The sequence below is a fragment of the Geotrypetes seraphini genome, chromosome 3 (genome assembly GCF_902459505.1).
Source record: "Geotrypetes seraphini chromosome 3, aGeoSer1.1, whole genome shotgun sequence".
NCBI classification, from domain to species: domain Eukaryota; kingdom Metazoa; phylum Chordata; class Amphibia; order Gymnophiona; family Dermophiidae; genus Geotrypetes; species Geotrypetes seraphini.
In genome coordinates, this window is record NC_047086.1 from 53,895,372 (window position 1) to 53,922,161 (window position 26,790).

The 26,790-nt window shown below is 42.6% G+C and overlaps 1 protein-coding gene across 1 annotated transcript in view; it reads left to right on the plus strand.

The window, feature by feature from the left end:
- The first annotated feature begins 501 nt into the window (after nucleotides 1-501).
- Nucleotides 502-26,790, plus strand: part of B3GAT2 (beta-1,3-glucuronyltransferase 2) — a 171,349-nt gene continuing 145,060 nt past the window's right edge. The window contains exon 1 of the mRNA XM_033937094.1: nucleotides 502-1,255. Within this exon, the coding sequence (XP_033792985.1) occupies nucleotides 620-1,255 (636 nt within the window). The 5' untranslated portion in view covers nucleotides 502-619. The remainder of the gene's footprint in view (nucleotides 1,256-26,790) is intronic.

Here is a 26,790-nt window from a genome sequence, read left to right on the forward strand (position 1 = left end):
ATGTCTCTGCCAAACAGCGTTACATTGTGAAGACGGATAGGTCTGAAGCTAATCACTTGGCATTCCTCTAGCCCCCCTCCTGCTAGAAATGCTCTGACTTGGATATGTGATGAGTGGAAGCTGTGGGAGCTCAAGATATTTGTTGTGATCTGAATCGGAGATAGAAGCTCCTTTGTAGTTGACCGAATTGAAGGCAGTTGTGGATGTATTTTTTTCTTCTTCTTCTCTTCTAGTTCCCATCGATTGGAAATCGGACCTAACGAATGGGTTATAGCGATAGTTCTTCATTTTCAAAGGACTCTTCCGATGCCAAGTGCGAGGGAAAATAACGAGAGAGAGAATTCACTTGGCCGGCCAGAAGTGAAGCAGCCACAGGATTTTTCACGTCTTCTGTACTTTGTGCACCAACATTTGCCATTGCTTTTCTACCATTCATGCCGACTTCTTAGGAGATACGGCGAAAAGTGATACCGACCCCCCCCCCCCCCCCAGCATGGGCAAGGGAGCTAGGGCATGGCAGCCCTGAGGATCCTATCGGGAAATTCTCTTGTTCCTACGGATTGTGTTTCGTTTTCTTTGGTGGCGCCACTTTGCCTCCTTCGCTCTCCTTGGGAAGGAGATGAAGACTCTTTTTTACAGCCGCTTCTTCATCATCCTGCCCTGGGTTCTGATTGTGATCATCATGATAGACGTTGACACCAGGAGCTGGTCTTCCTCCAGTTGGAGCCCCGCTTCTCCCCAGCGCCCCCACCAGCACCCGCCAGCCTTGAGCCGCAGACTGGAGCGCGCGGCCCGGCCGCCCAGGCATCCGGCTGGCGGAGGCAGCGGCGGCGGCTCCTCCCCGCCCGCCGCCCCGGGAAATTCCAAAGCTGTGGGCCTGGCGAACGAGAGCGTGCCCCTCATCTACGCCATCACGCCCACCTACAGCCGGCCGGTGCAGAAGGCCGAGCTCACGCGGCTCGCCAACACCTTCCGCCAGGTGGCGCGCTTGCACTGGGTGCTGGTGGAGGACTCGGCGCGGCGCACCGAGCTGGTGAGCCGCTTTGTGGCGCGCGTGGGCCTGCCCTGCACGCACTTGCACGTGGCCACGCCCCGCCGCTACAAGCGCGCCGGCTTGCCGCGCGCCACAGAGCAGCGCAACGTCGGCCTGGCGTGGCTACGGCAGCAGTATCATCAGAGGTCCCGGCCCCCGCCCGCCGGGGTGCTCTTCTTTGCCGATGACGACAACACCTACAGTCTGGAGCTCTTCCACGAGGTAGTAACCATGCCCAGTGCCTTATGCCACGTGCAGAGGTAGAATCAGTAACAGCCCCACCACCCCCTGCCTGTAGCCCTCAGTGCCAATAGCTCTTCCTGTCTACAGCGAGGTACAGGAAGACGCAGGATCAGCACCGAGGACAGCTCTTACCCCCCAGCCTATATAACCTGGAGAATCTCTATTAGTTAGCAACGTACGAATGACAAGGATCAGCACCATGGATAGCACCCCCTCCTCCGCCCCCGTCCCTCCTGTAATCCACACAGCTCTTCCAGAAGGTAGTAATCGTGCCAGTGCCCCATCTCATAGGCAGTGTGACAGAGGCAGAATCAACACTTTAGACACACCACCAACTGTACCACTCCTCCCCTCTCCCTTTTCTGCTCCCCCCCCCCACTTGAACTGTTCCACGAGGTAGTAGTAACCAAACCAGTACCTCCTCCCACCGGCTGCGAAGCAGAGCTGCAGTCAGCTCCATGGCCAGCTCCTGCTCTCTGTCCTGCTTCTAATTTCTCTCTTGATTTGTACAGTATTTTCTGTGTAGCTTTGGCCATCTATCTATCCCCTGCCCTTCCTGACCATTTCTTAGCCCTTTTATAGTGTTGCTTCCTTCAGTAACAAGCCTGGCTTTCACTCCTGAGAGTTTATGCAAGCTGCATGTCTACATTCCTCCCTTCCTTTTCTCCCCTGTATCCGCATTTCTAGTTTAATGGAGCCTGCCTTCTGCCCAAGTTGACCCTTCTTTGGTACAATATGATAGGAACTATCAGTACATGAAAAATCCTTGGCTAAATCTCCCTGGTGTGTTCCTATTTCTAACTGGACTCTTGTCCTTAATTCTTTCCCCTTCCCATTACCCTATATGCATATTTACAAGCACTAGAGTTTCGCCACACTTTTGTTTGTTACTACCTCTGCCGGGAAGGCCTTAATTAACAGTGATACATTTTATTGACAGAATAAATTAGCAATAAGCAATATCTACTTATATTTGCCTTTGGGGACTTGTATTTTATCATCCTAATTCAGGCTTATATTCTTAGGTATTTATAAAATGTTCATTTTTGGCTTTATGTTCGAGTTAGAGGTTCCTTGAAAAGGGGGAGAGGGACACCAGAGCATCTTTATGAGTGCCTTTCTTCCATAGGAACTATTGCTAGGTACTTTTTTGTGTAGCTAAATAGGCGTTTGTGTTACTTAGGAGGTATCAGCAGAGAAAAGGTGTAAAGGGCAATTCTATGACTAGGCACCTTCAATTAGACACCCCTTTGTGTGCATTAAGTGGGCCAAAAGTAACATGAAAGTATGCATGAATGGGCTCAAAGCAGTATTCTATCATGGTACACATAAGAGCTATGGTGTGCTGCAAATGCAAGGGTGGCATACATATTTGCAAAGCATGGGAGGGGCATAGGTGTATTTTCCAACTACAAGTGGAACATACAGAATACTATAAGTTACATTCACATTTGCCATATTTAGGTGTGATTAGTTATGCCAGCTCTATAGCTGGTGTAACTGTGGGAATCTGAATATAAGGCATGCTGATACCAGTTTATTCAAGATTTCTATAATGGAATCTGGATACCCAAATGCTGTTATAGAACAGGCACTTCCCAAATAGCATCAGGGCACCTAATAAGAGGCACTTATAGAATTGTCACCAATAAACACTAAGAGTAGGATAGGAGACAAACTCGAGAAGGGGGGTAACAGAATGCTTGGGAAAGTGATGTTTTTCTGGTAAACATCTATTCTGATTGCTTTTGCACTGGCATGTGTTATTGCTATTTATAGCTTAAAGCCTAAAATGAGAACCCACCTATTCATAGTAGACTGGGCACAGATCTGTTTTCTTTTTTGATATACGAGTAAACCTCTGCGAATTCGTGGTTCATGAATCGTGGACTCAGTAATTCACGGTATTTTCTGACCGCCACTTTCTTGCACTAAAGTCATGGTTACACCAATCAGGAGCTGCTTTGACACGCTATCTGGTGTGTCAAAGCAGCTTCTGATTGGTGTAGCCTGACTTTAGTAACAGGAAGAGGTGGTTGGAGCATACTGCGAGTGATTTTCTTCACCCCCCAGCGCCCCAGCTGCCATCTCCTGCCTCTCCTGCCTTTTGACAGGTAAAAAACTGTATTCACGATTTCTCAAAATTCGCAGGGGTTCCTGGAACAGAACCCCTGTGAATTTCGGGGGAGTACTGTAAATAATTCCAGGATTGGATGTATTATTATAGAGACTCAGTGTGATATATTTAGGAATGACCTCAAAAACAGAAGGATCTCCGTGAATAAATACATGCCTTGATCACTAGGGAATTTCTGCAATCATAGAAAAGGCACAGAGAAGGGTGACAAAAATTATTAAAGGGATGGGACGACTTCCCTATGAGGAAAGGCTAAAGTGGCTAGGGCTCTTTAGCTTTGAGAAGAGATGGCTCAGAGATGATATGACAGAGGTCTATAAAATACTGAGTAGAGTGGAAAGGGTAGATATTGGAAACATGATATTGGGCTTGATGGACCTTTGGTCTGTCCCCAGTATGGCAATTCTTATGTTCTGATGTATCTTAAGAATTATTCTATTTTAATTGAATTGAACACAATATTTATATTCCAATTAGCCAGATATAGCAGTCCATGATTATAAAAATTTAAAAAACAACAAAAAACAAAGAAAATATCTTAAAAATAACAATCACAAAATAACAATAATAACCCTTTCCTCATCTCCTCTGATCTACTTTAAATCAACATAAAATTATTCTTCCTGAACCTTATGGAAATAATAAAAGAATACAAATATTGGCAGCATCAAAATGGGGGCAGATATTATTATTTGGGGCTTTTCAAGAAAAATAATATCCGCCTGCTGTTCTTTTCCTTTTATGTTCTAATGTACCTCCATTTACTCAACTTTACTAATACTTATTTTCCATGTCCACTTTTACAAAACTGTAGCGCAGTTTTTAGTGCCAGCCACGGCAGTAACAGCTCTGATGCTCATAGGAATTCTACAAGTGTCAGAGTTGCTACTACAATGGCCAGTGCTAAAAAATGCACTATGGTTTTGTAAAAGGGGGGATAATTAAGTATGAGTTAAAAGGTGGAGAGTTGTCTTTTTGTCTTTTTCAGATTTTTACCTGCACTTTATAAACAAGCGTGTAGACATTATTTAGAAAATCAGCTTATTTTGGTGCCTGATTGGTGTGCCAGCTTCTCGATGGTGGACATGGAAAATAAGTATTAGTAAAGTTGAGTAAATGGAGGTACATTAGAACATAAAAGGAAAAGAACAGCAGGCGGATATTATTTTTCTTGAAAAGCCCCAAATAATAATATCTGCCCCCATTTTGATGCTGCCAATATTTGTATTCTTTTATTATTTCCATAAGGTTCAGGAAGAATAATTTTATGTTGATTTAAAGTAGATCAGAGGAGATGAGGAAAGGGTTATTATTGTTATTTTGTGATTGTTATTTTTAAGATATTTTCTTTGTTTTTTGTTGTTTTTTAAATTTTTATAATCATGGACTGCTATATCTGGCTAATTGGAATATAAATATTGTGTTCAATTCAATTAAAATAGAATAATTCTTAAGTCATATGAATAGACAGGTTCACTTAGGCCATCTTTTACTAAGCTGTGATAGAGGTTTTTCCCATGACCTGGGGCGCTAAATGCTCCGACACTCATAGGAATTCTAAGAGCATCAAATCTGCATCGGAGCATTTAGCACTCCGGGATATGGTAAAAACCTCTATCACGGCTTAGTAAAATAGGGGGGGGATGTGGTTTGTAATGGATTAACTATGATCTGTTGGGATTCTACTTGCAGGAATGATTCTATATAACTGGGATGTCCTACCTGCGGCCCAAGGGCTGCATGCAGCCCAGTGAAGTATTTTGTGTGGCCCTGGTTGAGGGCGATGCAGTGTTTTCCTCTGCTGCCCCCGGGTGTTTACTGTCTTGCCGGCTCCCTCCTCTATCTTGCTGCAGCGTTTGTGTGGCCCCAGAAAAAATTTTTCGTACATTGCGACCCAGGGAACCCAAAAGGTTGGACACCCCTGCTATATAAATTGTAGTTATGATAATGATGATGATTATTATGAACAGGAAGAACACAAACGCCTAGATTCTGTAAAGGACGTCTAACTTTAGGCATCCAAATTGTGGACGTCTACCACTTTAGGTGTCCAAATAAAGTGGATAATAAGCTCAATTAAGGACTTTAACAAGCATTAATTGGAACTTAGACATCTAAAGGTTGGACATGATTCTACAAATAGAGGTCCACAATTTTGTGGACGTCCATTGGAATAAACTGTGCCTAAAAATAGGCATGGGCGTAGAATAGGCTTCAATTTGGACATCCATTTACAGAAGGGGTCTCAAAGTCCCTCCTTGAGGGCTGCAATCCAGTCGGGTTTTCAGGATTTCCCCAATGAATATGCATGAGATCTATGTGCATGCACTGCTTTCATTGCATATTCATTGGGGAAATCCTGAAAACCTGAATGGATTGCGGCCCTCTAGGAGGGACTTTGAGATCCCTGATTTACAGTATTGTATTCTGCTCAGCGCCCGAACGCGTCTACCTAACGCCTACAATGTAGGCTACCTACCAGGGCTACTTTTAAGCGTGAGCTGGGCATTAGGTAGACACGAGTTAGGTGGATGTGACTTAGGTGTCACTTAGGCAGCCGATAGGCATCCATTTATAGGTGAACGGGACTTTTAGTTTTGGGTTTTAGAGGACTCCAGGTTGATATTAAGCTCAAAACATGTTTAATAATATATCACTTAAACAAAGCACATGAAAAAAATATAGATTGTATACGTCACCTTCTATTTTTTAGCCTAAAGAGGACTCCTCTTTACTACTAATAGCAAAAGATATTTATTAATGCATTACTGAAGCAAAGCATATGAAAAAAATATAAAGATTGCATACTAAACCTCATTTCCAATAGGTTAAGAACATTAAAATAAATGCACTACTCGCAGAGAATGGCTAGTAGTTCAGAGTAGAGAATGACACGGGGAAAATATTTATCTCTGCCCTGTCTCCGCAAGCTTGTCCCTGTCATGTCCCCGTGAGCTAAGTCCCCATCCCTGCCCCGTCCCCGCAAACCATCTGATACCATCCACACAAGCCTCAAATATTTTTATACTGAACTTATTTTATTAAAGTATAAAAAGAAACAATATTCTGTACAATTATCATTTTATGAATCAAAGTTCTGGCTGCCAAACTAGAGAAAGAGATCTTCAGCTGACAGGGCTTTGTTTATGATTTTTTTTTTTTTTTAAATCTCTATACCGTTTTATTCTAAAACTGTTTACAAATAGTTGCATACATAAAATATTATAAAATTCAGAACAAGATAAGAACAAAATAAACAGATTCAATCCTTACATAAAATCCATTTCTCAAAGAAATGCATCTACAAATAGCAGTGTTTTCAGCATTTTCCTAAATGACCTCTTATCTCTACATTTTGAATTTGACCAACCAGTCTATTCCACAACTTAACCCCTGCACATGTAAAACACAACTAATATACTACTTTATCCTAAAGGAAAAAAAAGTTAAGAAATATAAATTTTCTGTCTTTGTTGTCTGGTTTCTGTTTTCCTCATCTTCTCCTCATTCAATTCCTTCCATCTACTGTCTGCCTCTTCTCTGTCTCTTCCATATGCTCTGTTACTGTGCCTCTCCCTTCCATCTCTTCCTCCACCACCACCCACCCCCATTGGTCTGGCGCCCATCTTCTTCCCTTCGCTCTCCCCATAGTCTGGCATCTCTGTCTTCTTCCCTTCCATCTTTTCCTCAGGTGGTTTTTAGCATCTTTCTCCTCTTTATTCCCTCAGATCTGTTATCTGTCTCCCCAATCCAGCATGTGCCTTTTTTTCTTTATCTCTCTCCTTCCATCCAAGTTCAAGTTTCAAGTTTATTAAAATTTGATAAATCGCTTATTATATACTAAGCGAGTAACATTAAAATATAAGATAGATCAAGAATCCATTGTACATCAATGAAGTGGGTTAAAAACAAACAGACAAAACAAACAAACATGATACATAAGGGAATGGAAAGTAAAAGAAAGAATAGTTACAATGTTAATATTTATCTTAATTATAAGGAAAAGAAAAACAAATAGGGAAAAAACATGAGGAAAGGGATTGGAATTGATACTAATGAATTATTTAAACTTTAAATATTAAATAAGATGAATTATTTTAAACATTAAAAGCATCTCTGAATAAAAATGTTTTTAAAATATTTTTGAATTTGTTAAGATCTTTAACTTCTCTTATATGTAAGGGCAAGGCGTTCCAGGTTTGAGGGGCCATTACAGAATATATGTCGTGACGTCTGGTTCCAATAATTTTCAGAGAAGGAATCATTAACAGTCCCTGAGATGCGGAACGGAGAGAACGTGTCGTGTTGTAAGGAATGAGTAGCCGATCTATAAATTGAGGTTCGTTGGTGGATAGTGTTTTGAATACTGAAAGCAAAATTTTATAGATTATTCGTTGGTTAATGGGGAGCCAATGTGAATCAATTAGGAAGGGAGTAACATGATCAAATTTTTTTCCATTATGAATAATTTTGACTGCAGTGTTTTGTATTATTTGTAAGCGTTCTTTTCCTTTTGAGTAATATTTAGCAATAGTGAGTTACAATAATCGAGCTTGGCGATCACAAGCGAGTGTATTAAAATATTTAAGGATTTAGATTCTAGAAACTTCGACACAGAACGAATCATACGCAAATGATAAAAACAACTTTTGACAATATTACTGATATGATCGTGGTAAGAAAGATTTTCGTCGATAATAACCCCAAGTATTTTTAATGATGATACTAGGTTAATGGGTATATTGTCAATTGAAAATGGGGTCGTTGGTATTAATCCCTGTTTAGTTGGAAAGAGTAATGCTTTAGTCTTGGTTACGTTTAATGCTAATCTGTTATGTATGAGCCAAGTTTTGATTTTTTCAAGTTTTTGATTAATTAAATGTATTTCAATTGAATTTTCAGGGTTAAAGGGGTGAATCAGTTGAATGCCATCGGCGTAAGCATAAGTGGTAAAGCCTATAGACTGAGCTAAACTTAGTAAAGGAGCAAGAAAGATATTAAAAAGTAAAGGTGACAAAATAGATCCCTGAGGAATACCATAATCGTGTGAAAAAGAGTTAGAAACTGAATTATTGAAGTGGTTAGATAGAAAAGAATTATTGAGCGGTTAGATAGAAAAGAAGTAAACCACTCTAAAGTTAGATCACATACCCCTATAGTTTTTAATCTGTCTAGGAGTAGAGAATGATCAATGGTGTCAAATGCAGCTGAGAGGTTGAGAGAAAAGAGTATGACGGAGTTGTGATGATCTAGATAGTAATTAATATTAGTTGTTAGACCAATTAATGAGTATTCAGTATTATGATTTTTCCTAAAACCGGTTTGATTGGGGTGTAATACGTTAGTGGATTCTACAAAGTCAGACAATTGATTGAATACTACTCTTTCAGTTATTTTTGCCAAAAAAGGGATATTGGCAATGGGACAGTAATTCGTGGGGTCCTCAAAACTTATTTTACGGTCCTTTATTAAAGGATAGATAATTGCGGTTTTCCATGTGATAGGAAAAATGCCGGTATTGAGGCTTTTTAATACTAAAGAATATATAAGTGGGCCGAAACAAGAAAAGTATTTTTTTAGTATTAGAGGTGATATGATCTCTGAAGAAGAGCCTTTTAAATTAACTTTTTGAATGATGCATTCGATTTCTGATAAAGAAGGAAAGTTAAAAGTGGAACATTTGGCACAAGGAAGTTCATAATCATTTGTATTGTCTGTTGAATCTATAGTTGAGGAAGACTCAAAAATTTTACGGATGTTTTTGATTTTGTCACAGAAAGAGTTAGCCAAGTCTTGTGCTGTTAAATTCGTTTGGTCGACTTCTTTTTGTTGGTTGGGAGTGATGGATTTTATGATAGAGTAAAGTATGGAGGGGTTTTTAGCTTTAATAATTTTATTGGAATAATAAGATCGTTTTGCGTCATTAATTTTTAATTTGTAAAAAAATGATTTTTCTTTAAAAAATTTCAAATTTTCAGCTGATTTATTTTTGCGCCATTTCCTCTCCAGGGACCTAGTTGTCTTTTAATTAAAGAAAGCTCGTAAGAATACCATGGATTATGGGTTTTTCGAGGGGAAATGGTTTTACTAATAAACGGAGCTTCTCTGTCCAGTAGTAGCTGAATAGCTGAATTCTGTGAGTTGATCTTCTAGGGAGTCGGTTTCAGATATTGAACAGTTAGCATTAAGGAAAGAAGAAATGGAAGATGACTCTAAATTAGTGTAGTCCCGATAAGTGATCGTTTTAGGTGAAGATATAAATGTTTATTTATTATTAACGAGTAAACTAAACGTAATGAGGTGATGATCTGACCAGGGTACTGATATGTTTTGAAGATTAGAGTACATAAAGCGATCAGAATTTGGGATTAAGATGGTATCCAGAATGTGTCCTGCCAAATGTGTCGCATCTAAAATTGAAGATTGTAAATTCAGAGCGTGAATGTAAGTAATGAATTCACTTGTTGTAGGGTTTGAAAGTTCGTCAAAATGTATATTGAAGTCTCCTAGGATTAAAGGATGTTCTGATGAGGAATAGAAGTCGAAGATCAAATTTTGTAAAAGAGATAGACAAGTCTGAGTTATAGGAGGAGGGATGTAAAGTAGAAGGATATCTATTTTTGGGTTCATAGTAAGTTTAATTTGAAGAAATTCAATTGCTACCTTTCCTATAGAATGGTCGATGGATTTAATAATGTTGTTGGAATAAATGATAGCTAATCCACCTCCTTTTTGTTTATGACGGTGGTTGAATACAAAAGAGTAATTTGGAGGACAGCAGTAGGAAAGATAGGCTTCTTCGCCTTCAGTCAGCCAAGATTCTGTTAGGCAAAGAATATGAAAACTTTGTGAAATGATCAATTCTTTAATTAAGTGATATTTTCCTTTAATCGATCTTGCGTTGATGAGTCCTAATTTTAAATGTGTTTGTTTTTGAGTATTAGTGACAGAAGAGACTAATGAGGATGTAATTGGAAGGGGGTTATAGGAAATTAACGGATGAGAAGTTTGTAAAACGATTTGTGTAGACATCGATTGACGTAGAGTATTACATTTAATCTTAGGGGGGCGAAAACCCCAATGTATAGGTATGTTTGCAGGTTGGTTTGAGGAGGGAGATGGTTTGTATGAAACTTGTAGAGTCATAGTTAGTGGATATAAGAGAACCAATAAGAATAGGTAATTTAAATAAAAACGTTGAAGAGCAAATTGCTTGATGCTTAAGAATTTTATAAAAGAGAAAATGAAAGTAAAAATAAAAGTAAAAGCGCCCTCAGGTTGTGCACAAAGGAGCGCACTAAGGAGCAGTACCTGCTCCTTTTGCGCGCTCCTTCGGCACGTGCCGCAAATGGCCAAGTTTTATGGAGCATGGGCAGACCTGGTAGGTGGGAGGAGTCCAGCGGGCCGCCGCTTTGTGGCGGCAATTCAAGCAGGGAGAGACTCTAAAAGGTACAATATTAAAACAGTTCCCTTTAGTGTCTGTTCCACTCTCTCTTCCCGATTTCCCTTCAGCATCTTCTCCCCACTCTCTCTTCCCCATTTTTCTTCAGCTTCTGTTCCTCTCACCCCCCTCTCTCTCTCCACTTCCCTTCAGCACCCTTCTCCCCTCTCTCTCCTACCCACTTTCCTTCAGCGTCTTTTCCCCACTCTCTCTTCCTCATAAATGTGCTCCTTTTCAAACCCAGCTTATCTCCCATTGTCACCATAAGAGTCTGTGGTTTTCCTCCGAGCTACTACTAATCAAAAAGCAACTCTGCTCATTGGAGCGGAAATGGAGGCATAGTAAATCTCTCCTTGATTTAAAAAAATTATAAGGAACATGCATTTTACTATAAATCAAAAATAGTCAAAGCTAAATCTTTTTATTACTCTAAAAAGATTTCTACTGCAAAAAAACATCAACATTATACAAGATTGTCTGTTCGTCTGAGATTCAGCGAATCATTAATTTGATGAATATAAAAGGTACCAGTACAGATCTCATCCCTCCATTTATTCTCAAACAATACTTCGCCACTAGTCTTATAAGTTCTATACCAAAACCTTGGAAAGAAGCCATCATTCACCGAACCATCAAAGACTTTAAAGTTAGTGCTGCTGATAATGCAAATTATTGCCCAATCTCCAATCTCCCCTTCCTAGATAAGCTTACAGAGAAGGTGGTCTTTAACCAAATTTCCGATTTTGTGGAAAACACCAATGCCTTGCATCCAAATCAAACTGGATTCAGAAAACATTCTACCGAAATTTCCCTCATTGGTCTTCTTACTAATATCGCTTATCACTAGGACCCTTATAACTCAGTCATTCTCATCTCTAATGATGTGTCCACAGCCTTTGATACAATCGATCACCATTTACTCATTCATCGATTACAGGAAATAAGAATATCAGACCAAATACTAAACTGGTTTATCTCATATTTTAAAGATCGTTCTTCAAAAGTATCATTTAACGGTTCCTTATCTGAATCATACTCAAACGACTTCAGTATTCCTCAGGGATTAATTCTCTCTCCCCTTCTCTTTAATATTTTCCTGGCTCCTCTGATTATCCTTGGACAATCAATTGGCTTTACCACCTATTCCTATGCCTATGATATCCAACTAATTCATCCTATCAACTTGGATAACCTTGAAGACATCTCCAATATTAATCGAAAGCTGGAAAAATAGGTGAATGGCTTAATTCTAACATGTTATCACTTAACATTAATAAAACCAAAGCAATGATTTTTACAACTAAGAAAGGTTCTTTTCTACTTTCTCCAATTAAATTCAAGTCTATCTCGGTTCAGTCAGTCAACTCAATCAAGCTCTTAGGAATTACTTTAGATGGAAACCTTAATTTTCATGACCCTATAAGTACCGTAGTTCTAAAATGTTTTCACTGCCTCTGGATGATCCGTTTTCTTGCTAACTTCCTTGACTATTCTACTTTAAATATTCTTATTCATTTCCTAGTCATCTCTTGCCTGGACTATGGTAACGCTTTATATCATGGAATTACAAAAAAAGAGATCTAATGTCTACAGATAGTCCAGAATACTGTCGTTAAAATCATATTTAAGGCCAAGAAATTCGACCATGTCACTCCCCTCCTTATTAAAGCCCATTGGCTTCCTATTGATCACCATATTAGAGAATGACAAGGGGAAAAAATTTGTCTCTGTCAACGCCCTGTCCCTGCGACTGTTACCGCCCCGTCCCCACGACCACTATCTCTGCCCTGTTCCCATCCCAGCAACCACTGTCCCTGCTCTGTCCCTATCCCCGCGACATTGTCCCCGCCCTGTCCATGTGACTACTATCCCTGCAGCATCAATACAAGCCTCAGTACTGCAATATTTAGCTTATTCCTTCCTTATAAATCAAAGTTCTGGCTAGAGAAAGAGATGTTCAGCTGGCAGGGCTTTGTTTATAAATTTTTATCAACACAACTAATATACTACTTTATCCTAAAGCAAAATAAAAAAAAGGAACTAAATAAATATAATTTTTTTTTCTACCTTTTTTGTGTGGTTTCTGCTTTCCTCATCTTCCATCCACTGTCTGTCTTTTCTCAGCATCTTCCATTTGCTCTGTTACTGTGCCTCTCCTTTCACCCCTCCTCTCCCAATTGGTCTGGCACCTATCTTCTTCCTTCCGCTCCTCCTATAGTCTGGCATCTCTGTCTTCTTCCCTTCCAGCGTCTACTCCCCACTCTCTGTTCCCCATTTCCCTTCAGCGTCTTCTCCCCACTCTGTTTTCCCCATTTCCCTTCAGCGTTTTTTCCCCACTCTGCCTTCCCCAATCCCCATTTCCCTTCAGTGTCTTCTGCCCACTCTGCCTTCCTCATTTTTTCCCTTCAGTGTCTTCTCCCCACCACCACCCTTCCCTCTCGCCACCTCACCGCCCTTCAGCACCCCTCGCGCGGCCCAAGAATCTCCCTCCCTCCCTATTACCTTCGCGGCGCATTAGTAAAGTAACTTGCTCAAAGCTGGCCGAACCTGCCTGCAGTCACGTGTGTGTGGGCGGAAGCTTCTCCTGTGATGCAACCGGAAGTTGCGTTAGAGGAGAAGCTTCCGCCTACACACACGTGACTGCAGGCAGACTCAGCTGGCTTTGAGCAAGTTACTTTACTAACGCACTGCAAAGGTAAGGGGGAGGGGGCCACATGCGATTGGCGGCCGCACACCTTCCCACCCTTAACTGTGGGGATAAGGCCATTCACCGCTAAACGGGGCGGTAGATGGCCTTGTCCCCGTGCCCACAATGAGCACTTTTTCCTCTTCCACTGTTTCGGCGGAGCCAGTCCTTTGCCTAAAAGATGTATTCTGTAACCAGTGTTTGTCAAAAAACCCCCACCAGTTACAGAATCCCTCCCACCCAAACAATGATCACGGCAAGAGAGATAGCTCATCTCCCCTGTCACGATAGTGATACCACAAAGTGTCGCAAAATGAGCTCAACCCCTCCTGGCCCGACGCAGCCCCGCGATCGGCTGGGGCAGGAGGGAGCTCAACCCCTCCTACCCTGCGACCCCCCAACACGATATGGGCAGGAGGGAGCCTAACCCCTCCTGCCCGGTGAACTCCCTGACTCAACTTGGGCATGAAGGAGCCTTAGGGCCTTAGGGCCTGATTGGCCCAGGTGCCTCAAACCCCGCCCACAGGAGAGGCCTTAGGTGCCTGGGCCAACCGGAATTGGCCCAGTTGCCTTAGGCCCCCTCCTGTGTGTGGGGCCTTAGTCACATGGGCTGGGTTGGGATGGGCTTGTGAGGGTGGTGTGTCGCAGGGTTGGCGGGGGGTCTTGCGGTTTGGCGGGTGGGGGGGTGTTCATGGTGGGCAGTTGTGGAGGTGGCTGCGTCGGGGTAGGAGGACCTGGGATTCCTCCTGCCTGTATCTTAGTGGGGGTGGGGAGTCGGGGGATCTCCAGGGCAGGAGGGGTTGGGCTCCCTCCTGCCCAATCTGATCAGGGGGGTGGGGTGATCACTAGGGCCTGGGCAACTACGGGAGCTCACGTCAGCGTAGGAAGATCGTTCCTTCCCCGAAAGCCCTCTAGCCCACCAGGTAAGGTTCCGGGGAGTCTCATAGGGCTTAAAAATAGCCCCCAAAATTAAAACGATTAAAAAAAAATCACAAATAACTGAATCTGCGGATACTGAAACCGCGGATTCGGAGGGAGAAGTGTATTGTACTCTGAAATTCACAGGCAACCAATGCAATTGTTGTAAGTAGGGTGTAATATGACAAATTTTGGTGCTCCCATAATCAATCTGGCTGCAGTATTTTGTACCACGTGCAGTGCTCTATATCTTGTCTTTGCTACATTAAAATACAGGGCATTACAGTAGTCCAGCCTAGAAAGTACCATTGCCTGTGTAACACTCCATCATGATCAAATACTGGCAGAACAAATAGGACAGTCACACAATTATGGAAGCATGGTTTTAACATTTTGAATAGTCTCATTCATTGTCAATACTTGATTAAACCAGCAAACCAACAATGTTGCAAGCTGGCATTATACTCATTATCATCTTTAGGCGAATATAGGACAAAAATGCACAATTGAACTTCTTGATCTGTTCCTGTTATCCATCATATTAATTGTTCTTCCATCAAGTTCACTTCTTCAGCATGTGGGGGGAAAAAATAGAAGCTAATGAACCTAATTCAAGATCTTTGGTTGGTGCACAAGTCTAGGGTTATGCCTCAGTTTCATATAGTTCAATTCTTCTCACAAGTACTAAGCAGATGAATTTTCATCCATTCTTTTCAGACCAGAATAAAACATTTCTTTTATTCCAAGTGTGTTTTAATAGTATAATCAAGCTCAGGGAGAAAAAAACCCTCTGCCCCTTGTTATGTTAAGCACTGTACAATGCTTTGGACAAAGTATTGGAACATGAATGCACTAGTAATAATTAGCCCATTATAGAAAAAGCACTTAGGAAATATTCTGTGAAATGTGAAAGCCCTATTTTAATGCAAAACATCTTTTAGAAATACTAAATGCAATAGGAATTAGTAAAAGACAAGCAGCACACAATGGATTTTTAATGCACTTGTTTTACGATTATTTTTTTTTTTTTTTTAAATCTCAGGTAGATGGCACCCAAATCAGCTTTCATCTTCCGTTATTTAGCGTAGTTCTCCTTTCTCTAATTTATATGAATTATGCCAGAGGCAAAGTGAAAACTGTAACAGCAGATCAAATGAAATGCCAAAGGAAAATCTACAGGCGCAAATGAGATCCCCGGGGGCCTGGCATCTAATAAGAGAGCTGCAAATGTAGAAATGGTCAGTGGGTTAACCTTCAAATTAGAGGCACAACAGGAAGCTTATGCTAAATTATTTATCTATTCCAAAAGAAAAGCCAGTGTTTTATTAGATGGAATAAAAAAGATATTCTCACTACTCTGCATGGATCACTTATACAAAAAGCTATTGAACTGTATCATTTTCACAGCAAACACATTCATTAATGAAGAAAGAACTGGAGTCCTGGCATGCATTAAAGGCCGCTGGAAATAAAATGCCAACAAAGCTTTAAAAAATTGTCAAATTAAATGGATTACTTGAAGCTTGACATATCTACTAATGAAAAAGACTGATATTTCCCCTGAAGCAATCATACTTCCATCTAGTACAGGGGAGTTTAGGGCCAAAATATGCTGCAGATAAATGCTGAACCCAAGCTAGCTGTTGGAAAACTCCCTCTAAGCAGAGATTTGGGTTTATTGACAGGCATTTCCCTGTTGCCTTGTGCTGGACAGTAAAAAGCACTGTGGTGCCTTAATGAGGAGGTTGGAAGATTAAGCTGGAGCCACTAGGGGCAGTGGTTTCTGGCTTGCAACTAGCTTCTAACCCTTGCATGAATTATGCAAACTTCTAACAATCTAAAGTCAATAAAAGAAATAGGAACCTGTAGACAACTATTCATGACATGATTACAAAGTATAAGTATTCTCAAGTTCAAAATTATGTTTTTGAGTGTATGTAAGGCATAATGGATAGAAGCAGAAAAAGAGTGAGAGGAGAGGGCATATTTCTCTGTTTGAGAAGAGAAGAGAGAAGGAGAGGATAATGCTCTGGGTAAGTGACATTATTTTGCTCTGAGCTTAGATAATGTTGGTGATAAAAGCTAAATTGTAGGTTCCTTTATAAAGACAGTTTAGATCTTAAAAAAGCAAACTTTACTTAGCTAGTTTGCAAAGTATAAAAGCCGGCAGGAATCCCCAAGACCGACTCAGCTGATGGGGATTCCTTTGCCGCGATTAGCTGAGGGCAAGCCTTCAATATGCTGGGGGGTTTCCACCCATATCTGGATGGTGGGAGGGGGGTCGTGACCACTGGGAGAGTCATGCCTTAAATCATTTAGTGGTCATCTTGTCAGTTTAGTTACTTATGGGGCACTTAGACCTGTTTTATTTTGGTTTAAGTCCCAACGTGTATGTTCTGTCTAGGATGTCCTGGAAAAGCTTTGATTATTACTTTAGGACATCCAGGTGGAAGCCCACCTGTTTCCTGCCTATAACACATCTCTCAACACACCCCTTTGAGCTCTGGATGCACAGGAGCTTAGAAGTGCTGCTGAACGTTCAGAAAGTTTGTTTTGATTATCGACACTTGGATATCCCTGCTAAGACGTCCAAGTGTCGACTTAGGCAGGTTTTTGGACATTTTAAAGTTCTGATTATGCCCTTCATAGTCACTAACAGATAGACAAGTACAAACTGCTGGATCAGTTTCTTTATCTATAATTTATACACAGAGATTATGAAAAACATTATTTCTTCTTTACCATGGAAAAAGAGCTCTTTATTGCTTGATCGATTGATCAAGCAGCCTACTAAGGCACTTTATAATAAATAAAAGTAAACCACCCCATTGAAACATAAAAGCAAGACAAAGTTTGATGTAAGGCATATTGAGGCAGAAGACATGGAATTGATACCGTAAATACAGTTGTCAAGCATAATACTTGTTTCAAGTTTATTAAATATTGATATATTGCAAATCGGCAAGGCTCAGTTTCACATATTTTGACACATTTGTGTGAACTAAGAAAGAAAGGTGGAGGCTCAGCATAGCAGGTGCTATAGATGAAAACAAACACATGTTCTTAGGTTTTCTGCCAGGTACTTGTGATTTGGATTGTCCAATATTGGAAACAGGATCCTGGGCCAGATGGACCAATGGTCTGACCCAGTATGGCTATTCTTATGTTTTTATGTTTAATTTGGGTTTCCTTGTAGGATTCCTGTATTTTATTGCTATTTCAATTTAATGGTGACAATGAATTATTTCATTTTTATTATGTTCATAGTGTTGGCAGTGCTGTAGATGAGCACTTGTATAGAAGAGTAATTTTAGTAGACTGGCCGTATGGTGCAACCTCTTTGTGAGAATTTTGTGTTAGGGCGAAGACTGCTGATGGAGAATTAATGTTGCATCCCTTGATAAAGCTGGAAGCGAAACAGGGCCACTGGCGAAACATTCCCATTGGCCCTGGTGCCTAAGGCCCCTCCTATGGGAGGGGCCTTAGGCATCAGAGCCAATCAGAGCGTTAGGACCCTCCCTGATGCATCCCAGAATGCACCAGGAAGGGGAAGGCTCACTATTTTGGAGTGGTGGACCTGCCAGCCAGAGGATGTATGCATCCTTCCAGCCAGACTGGAAAGGTATGGGATGTAGGAGAGCTTAGGGGTATAGGAAGTCTATAGGTTTGGGGGGGTGCCAGGTGGGTTCTATAGGTTTGGGGGTCTGGAGGGTGGTTGTCACAGGTTGGGGTTTGGGAAGTTCTGGTGGGTGGCAGCAGGAGGTTATGGACATCCCTCCTGCTGGGTTACTTCGGGGGGTTTGAGGGCAGGAGGGAGTGGGTATTCTTCCTGCCCCCCTGCTTTGGGAGGGGTTTGGGAGTTCAGGGGCAGGAGGCAGTGGGCATCCCTCCTGCTGGCCAACGTCGCAGGGGGGTTCCCTGCTGCAGCCACTCAGCTGATTGTGGCAGGGAGGATTTCCTTGCCGTGATCAGCTCAGCAGCCTTGTTTATTTGAAATGTAGGCCAGCATTTTGCTGGTCTACATTTCAGGCTCTAAGGAGGCTCCTAGGGCCACTTAAGCTTTCCCAAGGCCACTTCCAGGCATAACCACACCAACATCCAGCCTTGGGCGAGCTTAAGTATCCCGACGCGTCTCCCTTAACCACAACAAATGTAGGTGCCTGCCTCAGGTTTGTTTTTGTTTTTTTTTAGAAAACGTGTGTCCCAATTGGCTGGTTAGACAGTGGTAGGATGCCTACCGCCACCTACAATCAGGATACCATTTATAGAATCTGCTCCTATTTTTTAAAGGCTTTATTTATAGAAGAGTCTATAGGAGAGAAGGAAAAAAGGTCTTTCCCAAAGTGCTTACAGTTTAAGTATGAAAAAGTAGACTGTCATGGAGTATTTAACAAAATTGCCCTTTATTGACAATATTATTTGCTCTATGCAATAGACTCATACTAGCTATTGTGAGTTAACAGAGAGATTCATGGGCTTACAGTAGGGGATACAGTGCATTCTGTCTCTCTGTGCAGCTGTTATCATAATAAGTCTGACGGATCTACTCTTTTTTCTTCTTTAATGATTCTGATAGATTCTGTGTAATTTCAGATTTTTCAATTAATTTTTCAAAATCAATCATAATGTCTTGCAAGATGCAGATTGGTACCAAAAGGATAGATTTTGCAAATTGTAATATAAAGATAGATCCTAAAATTAAATATCTTGAAATGATGATCTCTAATGGCCTTACATTTTTAAACTGATTAAATTATGGAGAGTAGCTAGAGGATATTAAATTGTATCTGCATATCTAGATGGCTGTTTCCTGATTGGGCAGAATTAATTTCATCACAATGCTAGTTTTTCAAATATTACTTTTATTTTCTCCATTTCTTATAAATATTCCCATAACATTTTTAACTAGTAAAGAAGTATTTTTTTGTTTTTATTTGTAGCGTACATGGCGGTGCAGACCTCTAAAAAATTGTAATGCATTATTGAAGTACATTCCTTAAAGCTATCCTATTTTCATACAGCCACAAGCTAGACACTCATGGGCTAATTCTGCAAATGAGCATCCCGATTGTAGGAACCGGAATGCATCCTACCGCTTTCTGACAGCCAATTGGGATGCACATTAAAAAAAAATAATTCTCTGAATCAGGATGCCTACACTGTAGGCGTTTGTCATTGGTCTAGGGAGACACATAGGGACACTTAAGCTCGCCCAAGGCTAGGCGTGGACGTGGTTTGGCCCAGAAGTGGCCTTGGGCGGGTTTGTGTCCGTACGCATCTCCCTAGAGCCGCAACAGATGCCTGAAATGTGGGCTGGCAAAATGTTAGCCTGCATTTCATCCTAAAAGTAGACACCACTGCTGGCTCAAGCTGATTGCAGGAAGGGAATCCCCGATCCATCGAGCCTGTAGGACTCCCCTCCCCTGCAGGCTTTGGCGAGTCCTGCCAGCTGAGCTGATCAGGGGAAAATATATCTATCTTGATGAGCTAAGCCAGCAGTGGCAGAGGATCCCCGACACCCACATCTGCGAAGCAGAAGTGATGCCCACTCCCTCCTGCCTAACACTCCTGACACTCCTACCCCCACATCCAATCAGCAGGAGGGATGTCCACTGCTTCCTGCTGCCACTGAACCCTGAAACACCCCACTCCAGCATTCTCTGAACCCACCAAACCCCGACAACCCAACAGCCAACCCCAACACCCCCTGACAACCCAACAGCCCACCCTGACACCCGCCAACAACCTAACAACCCACCCCAACACACCCCAACCCCCCTGTACCTTTAGTAGAAGACCAGCAAGACGGATGCCCAGTCCCACCTGCCAGCAGGCCCATCTCTTCCAAAATGGCAAGCCTTTCCCTTCCCAGTGCATCCTGGGATGCACAGGGAAGGGGCCTAAGGCCTCCCATAGGACTGGGAATGGCCTTAGGTATCTGGCCAGTTGGAGTTTTAGGCCACTCCCATTGCATCCCATGATGCACCACGAAGGAGGCCTAAGGTGCCTCCTATGGGAGGAGCCTTAGGTGTTTGGGCCAATCAGGGCCTTAGGCCCCTTTCTTCTGCATCCTAGGAAAGCCCACCATTTTGGAAGAGGTGGGCCCGCTGGCAGGAGGGACTAGGCATCCCTCTTGTGGACTTCTACTAAAGATTCATGGGGTTTGGGGGTGTTGGGGTAGAAAGGATGTTGGGGGAAGTTGGGATAGGCTGTTGGGTTGTCGAGGCTTTCGGGGGGTTGTCATGGTGGGGTGTTTTGGGGGTACAGGGGTTCAGGGGTACAGGGAATTGATGGGGCCCAGCAGCAGGAGGGAGTGGGCATCCCTCCTACCAATTGGATGTGGAGGTTTTGGGGTTTAGGGGTTTACAGGTTTCAGGGGTTCAATGGAGCTCAGCAGCAGGAGAGAGTGGGCATCCCTCCTTCCGATTGGATGGGGGGTTCTGGGGATCGATGGGGCCCAGCAACAGGAGTAGGCATCCCTCTTGCCGCATGGATGTGGGTGTTGGGGAGGTCTTCTGCCAGCTCCTGCTCAGCTAATTGCAGCAGGGGTATTTTCTCTCTGATCAGCTGAGTGTTAGGACTCCCCAATGCCATGGTTTGGGGAGTCCTTCTGGCTCAACTGATCTGGGATTCCCTTGCCGCAATCAGCTGATGATAAAGGATCCCTGAGTTGCCTAACTCTGCAATCAGGCAGGCACAATTTTGGAACTGGTGCCTATGATATGGGCACCAGTTAGTGAATTGGGGAGCGGGGGTTAAGACATCTATACTTTAAAACAAATGCAATTCTATATAGCAGGGGTGCCCAATAGGTCGATCGCGATCGACCGTTAGATCGCCCAGGCAAAGTGAGTCGATCGTGGAGTCCATCCCGGGCTCCGTGATAGACTCACTTTGCCTTGGCGATCTACCGGGCCGATCAGCCTTCCTCTCCCCGACGTCAATTCTGCCGTCGGAGAGGAAGTTCGGGCCAGCCAATCGCTGCCTGGCTAGGCCGGAACTTCCTCTCCGACGGCAGAATTGACGTCGGGGAGAGGAATGCTGATCGGCCGATGCAGGGAATCAGGAAGAGCTTGGGGCGGCAGCGGCGGCTTTGGGTCCTGCTGCCCGATGGTGGCAGCAGTGGCTTGGTGGAGGGCAGGGAGACAGAAGGAAAGAAGGGAAACAGAAAAAAAGAAAGGGGGCATGAAGAGAGAAAAAAAGAAAGGGAGGCAGGGAGAAAGAAAGGGCAGGGAGAGAGGAAGAAAAAGTTGGGGGAGGGAATGAGGTCTGCAGGAGAGGAAGCATGCAGGCTGAAAGAAGGGAAGAAAGATTTGATGCACAGTCAGAAGAAGAAAGTGCAACCAGAGACTCATGAAATCACCAGACAACAAAGGTAGGAAAAATGATTTTATTTTCTATTTAGTGATCAAAATGTGTCTGAATTTATATCTGCTGTCTATATTTTGCACTATGGCCCCCCTTTTACTAAACCACAATAGCGTTTTGTAACACAGGGAGCCTATGAGCATTGAGAGCAGCGCTGGGAATTCAGCGCAGCTCCCTGCGCTAAAAACTGCTATTGTGGTTTAGTAAAAAGGGAGGGGGATATATTTGTCTATTTTTGTATGGTTGTTACTGAGGTGACAGTGCATAGAGTCATCTGCCTTGACCTCTTTGAAAAAACCCCGGAATAAGAATGATAATTAACATTTTCTCAGCGTATAGTGTGCTTTGTGGGGTTTTTTAAATTTTATTGTTGGTAGATCATTTTGACTTGGTCATTTTAAATGTAGCTCACAAGCCCAAAAAGTGTGGGCACCCCTGCTGTATAGGATGCCATTGTATGATTTTCAGCTGCTTTTTAGGCGGCCGCCAGTACCAGCATCCTAAACAGAATCAGCCCCTCAGTGATTAAAGCTGTTTGCCTCTCCATTGTACTTCTAAGCTTATAACTTCGTTGAGCAGCAAGAGAAAAAGATATATGATATGTAATTCCTTTTGCTTGCCTGCTGTGCTGTGGGACACGCTAAGGCCTTTAGAAGTAATTCCCTATTCATTCCTTTTCTGTGTAGGAGTTGCAAGAGACAGGGGATTGCTATATATCCTTCTGCCTAAGTAATTAGGAAACCCCTTAAATTCAGTAATTTTTCCATAAAATAAGTTTTCTCTAACATAAGGGGTGGTAGAAACTACTTTAATAAGAAAGATTTTTTTTTTTTTAACTAATATTTTCAAATCAGGTACTTTGCTGATGCTCCGAGGAAGAAGTTCAGTTTTATCTAGTGTCCATTAAATTTTGAAAAGTAACTTCATCATATCTTAGCTATAATAATGGATCTGTCACATTATAATGTTAGGAAAGGGGAGGCGTTTTCAGGACAACATGATTCAGGGCATTTCTTTTTTTTACTTCATTATTGGCCTTTTTTACAAAGCCCCGAAGCCCTTTAAATCTCTATTGGCTTTGGGGCGTTAGCGCAGTGCAGCCGCTAGCGTGGCTTTGTAAAAAGAGGCCATATGTGTGGTTTTTCTTAAATCTTCCATATCATTGACTTTGGTCAACCCTCAAGTTAGTGGTTTTACTGGAGGCATAACTCACTTTCTTCACATTGGAGATATTGTCTTAGAACATGATCTCTTAACCATTTGTGGTGGGACTGTCTTCTAATTAGGTTTTCTGGAAAAGGTATGGGAGAATCTCTGAAATTGTTGCGGTACACCAATATAAGAACATAAGCATTGCCTTACTGGGTCAGACTGACAGTCCATCAAACCCAATATCCTGTTTCCAATCCAGGTCACAAGTACCTGGCAAGATCCCCAAAGAGTAAAACAGATTTTGTGCTGCTTCTCCCAGAAATAAACAGTGGATTTTCCCAAGTCCATCTTAATAGTAGCGTATGGACTTTTCCTGTAGAAACTTGTCCAAATCATTTAAAACCTCACAGAAAACTCAGTACAATTTTTATTGCTGACTGCTAGAACTGTATGTGCCACCTTACCATGTCCTCAATTGGAAAGAACAGAACGGGAGTGATTTTATAAAGCATTGTTTGCATATAAAGCATGCTTAATATGCAGAAAATAGTTGTTATCAAATGGTTAGTGACTGGCTGGAGTTAGGATCCAAAATGGTAAACTGGATTAGAAACTACTTAATGAACAGGCACCAGAAGGTGGTAGTTACTGGAATTCAATTGGAGGAAGGAAAGATGAGTAGTAAAGTGCCACAAGGATCAGTGTTGGGGCCAATTCTGTTCAATATATTTGTGAGCGACATTGCAGAAGAGTTAGAAGGTGCCTTTTTGTGGATACCACCAAGATTTGTAACAACATGCACATCCCGGAGGGAGTGGAAAACATGAAAAAGGATCTGTAAAAGTTAGAAGAATGGTCTAATGTTTGGCAACTAAAATTCAATGCAAAGAAATGCAGAGTGATGCACTTGGGGAGTAGAAATCCAAGGGAACCATATGTGCTGAGAGGGGAGAGACTGATTTGTATGGATGGGGAGAGGGTCCTTGGAGTGATAGTGTCTGAGGATCTGAAGGCAACAAAACAGTATAACAAGGCAGTGGCTGTAGCCAGAAGGATGCTGGGCTGTATAGAGAGTGGCATATACAGCAGAAGAAAGAAGGTGGTGAGGCCCCACCTGGAGTACTGTGTTTCTTTTTGGAGGCCATATCTGGCTAAGGATGTAAAAGTGACAAAAATGGTATGGGCTTATGCCAAAGGACGTACAAGAAGAGATTGGAAGACCTGAATATGTGGAGGAGGGACAGGAGAGATATGATACAGGCATATAAATATCTGAAAGGTATTAATATAGAAATAACTCTTTTCCAGAGAAAGGAAAATGGTAAAAATAAAAGACATGAATTGAGGTTGCAGGGTGGCAGACTTAGGAGTAACGTTAGGAAATTCTTTTTCACGGAGAGCGTGGTGGATGCTTGGAATGCCCTCCCAAGGGAGATGGTTGAGATGAAAACAGAGACAAAATTCAACAAAGTGTGAGATAAACACAGAGGATCTCTAATTAGAAAATGAATGATATAAAACAAACTAAGGCTGGTCCTGGGTGTCCCTTATATGGTGATTTGGTTTAGGATGAGCTGGGAAGGGCTTTGATAGAAGCTCCAGTGGCTTCAATGGCAACTCCAGCAGTGGGAACTTAAAGACAGTACTGGGTGAATATCTATGATCTATTGCCCAGAAATATTAAAGAAAAGACAATTTAACCCTGACTGAATAATGAGTGTGACTATTGGACCGTTCAAGTCTTTATCTGTTGTCATGGATGAGGCGCTGGTGTGAGGAAGAAGGATTCCACTTTGTACGCAACTGGACGACGTTCTGGGGGAAGAACAATCTATTCAGGAAGGATGGACTCCACCTCAGCGGAGATGGAACGAGGCTACTTGCAAGCAACATCAAGAGAGAAATTGAGAAGTTTTTAAACTAGGAAGAAGGGGAAAGCCGACAGTCAACCAAGAGTCGATGGTTCGGAAACTGGTATACCCAGAAGATACCATGCAGGAAGATAGCGGGGAAGAATCACAGGATCATAGGCAAGACAGATCGAAAGGAACACAAGAGAGAAGGAAATGCAAGAAAGTAACAGGCCGCAAACTCAAGTATATGTACATGAACGCAAAAGAGCCTAAGTTATAAGATGGGGGAATTGGAAGCTATGGCACAAAAAAATAACCTTGACATCATCGGCATCACGTAAACATGGTGGGACAATGTGCTACCGGGATACAAGCTATACCGCAGAGACAGAGTAGATAAAAAAGGTGGGGGCATTGCCCTATACGTCAAAGAGGGAATTGAGTCTACTGGAGAGAACACGCCGGAAATGAAAAAAAAAAAAGGTAGAATCTCTATGGGTCAAAATTCCGGGAACAAATGGAACAGAAATGACAATCGGCATCTACTACCGAACCCCAGGGCAGTCCGAAGAAATTGATGGAGAAATGACGGACAAGTTTAAACGCAACTGCAAGTGAGGCAACGCAGTTATCATGGGTGACTTCAATTATCGGGGATAGACTGGAACCTAGGCACCTCCAGCTGCAGTAAGGAGACCAAGTTCCTGGATGCTGTAGGCAATTGCTTCCTGGTACAACTTGTCAAGGAAAATATAAATGGAAATGCAATTCTGGACTTAATTCTAAATGGACTACGAGGATCGGTAAAAGGTGTAGAAGTAGAAGTGACGCTGGGAAGCAGTGATCACAATATAACCCACTTCAGCCTGGACACAGGGGCAAAACATTGATCCAGAACTAGAGAGTTGCGCGGGGACAGAAATCCCACCCGTCCCCACCCGTCCCCGCCAAAGTCCCACCCGTCCCCGTGAGGAATCCCACCCGTCCCCACCCGTCCCCGTGAGGAATCCCTCCGTCCCCACCCGTCCCCGCGAGGAATCCCCTCCGTCCCCGCCCGTCCCTATAAACTTCAGAAATAGTTATTTCATTTAATTATGCTACTGAATTAAAGGCTCTGGTAGAAACCCATTTACAAATAAGCAAAAAGACTTTATTAATTTGAAAATATTAATTGGGAAGAATACATACTTTGCAAATGGGTTTCTACCAGAGCCTCTAATGTTTATAAATTTTTATCAACACAACTAATATACTACTTTATCCTGAAGCAAAATAAAAAAAAAGAAATATAATTCTTTTCCTACCTTTGTTGCCTGGTTTCTGCTTTCCTTATGTTCTCATTCAATTCCTTCCATCCACTGTCTCTCTTCCTTCTGCATCTTCCATTTGCTCTGTTACTGTGCCTCTCCCTTTCTTCCCCCTTCCAAATTGGTCTGGCACCCATCTTCTTCTCTCCGCTCCCCCCATAGTCTGGCATCTGTCTTCTTCCCTGCCAGCGTCTTCTCCCTACTCTCTCTTCCCCATTTCCTTTCAGCGTCCTTCTCCCCCCATCTTCCCCATGTCCTGTCAGCATCCTTCTCCCCCCTCTGTCTTCCACATGTGCTTTCAGTGTCCTTCTCCCCCCTCTGCTTCCCCATGTCCTTTCAGCGTCCTTCTCCCTCTCTGTCTTCCCCATGGCCTTTCAGCGTCCTTCTCCACCCCCCCCCGTCTTCCCCATGTCCTTTCAGCGTCCTTCTCCACCCCTTTGTCTTCCACAAGTGCTTTCAGAGTCCTTCCCCCCCCCCCGCCCTTCCCATGGCCTTTCAGCGTCCTTCTCCACCCCTTTGTATTCCCCATGTGCTTTCAGCGTCCTTCTCCCTCCTCTGTCTTCAAGTGCTTTCAGAGTCCTTCCCCCCCCCTCCCGTCTTCCCCATGTCCTTTCAGCGTCCTTCTCCCCACTCCTTCTCTACCGCCCCGGGT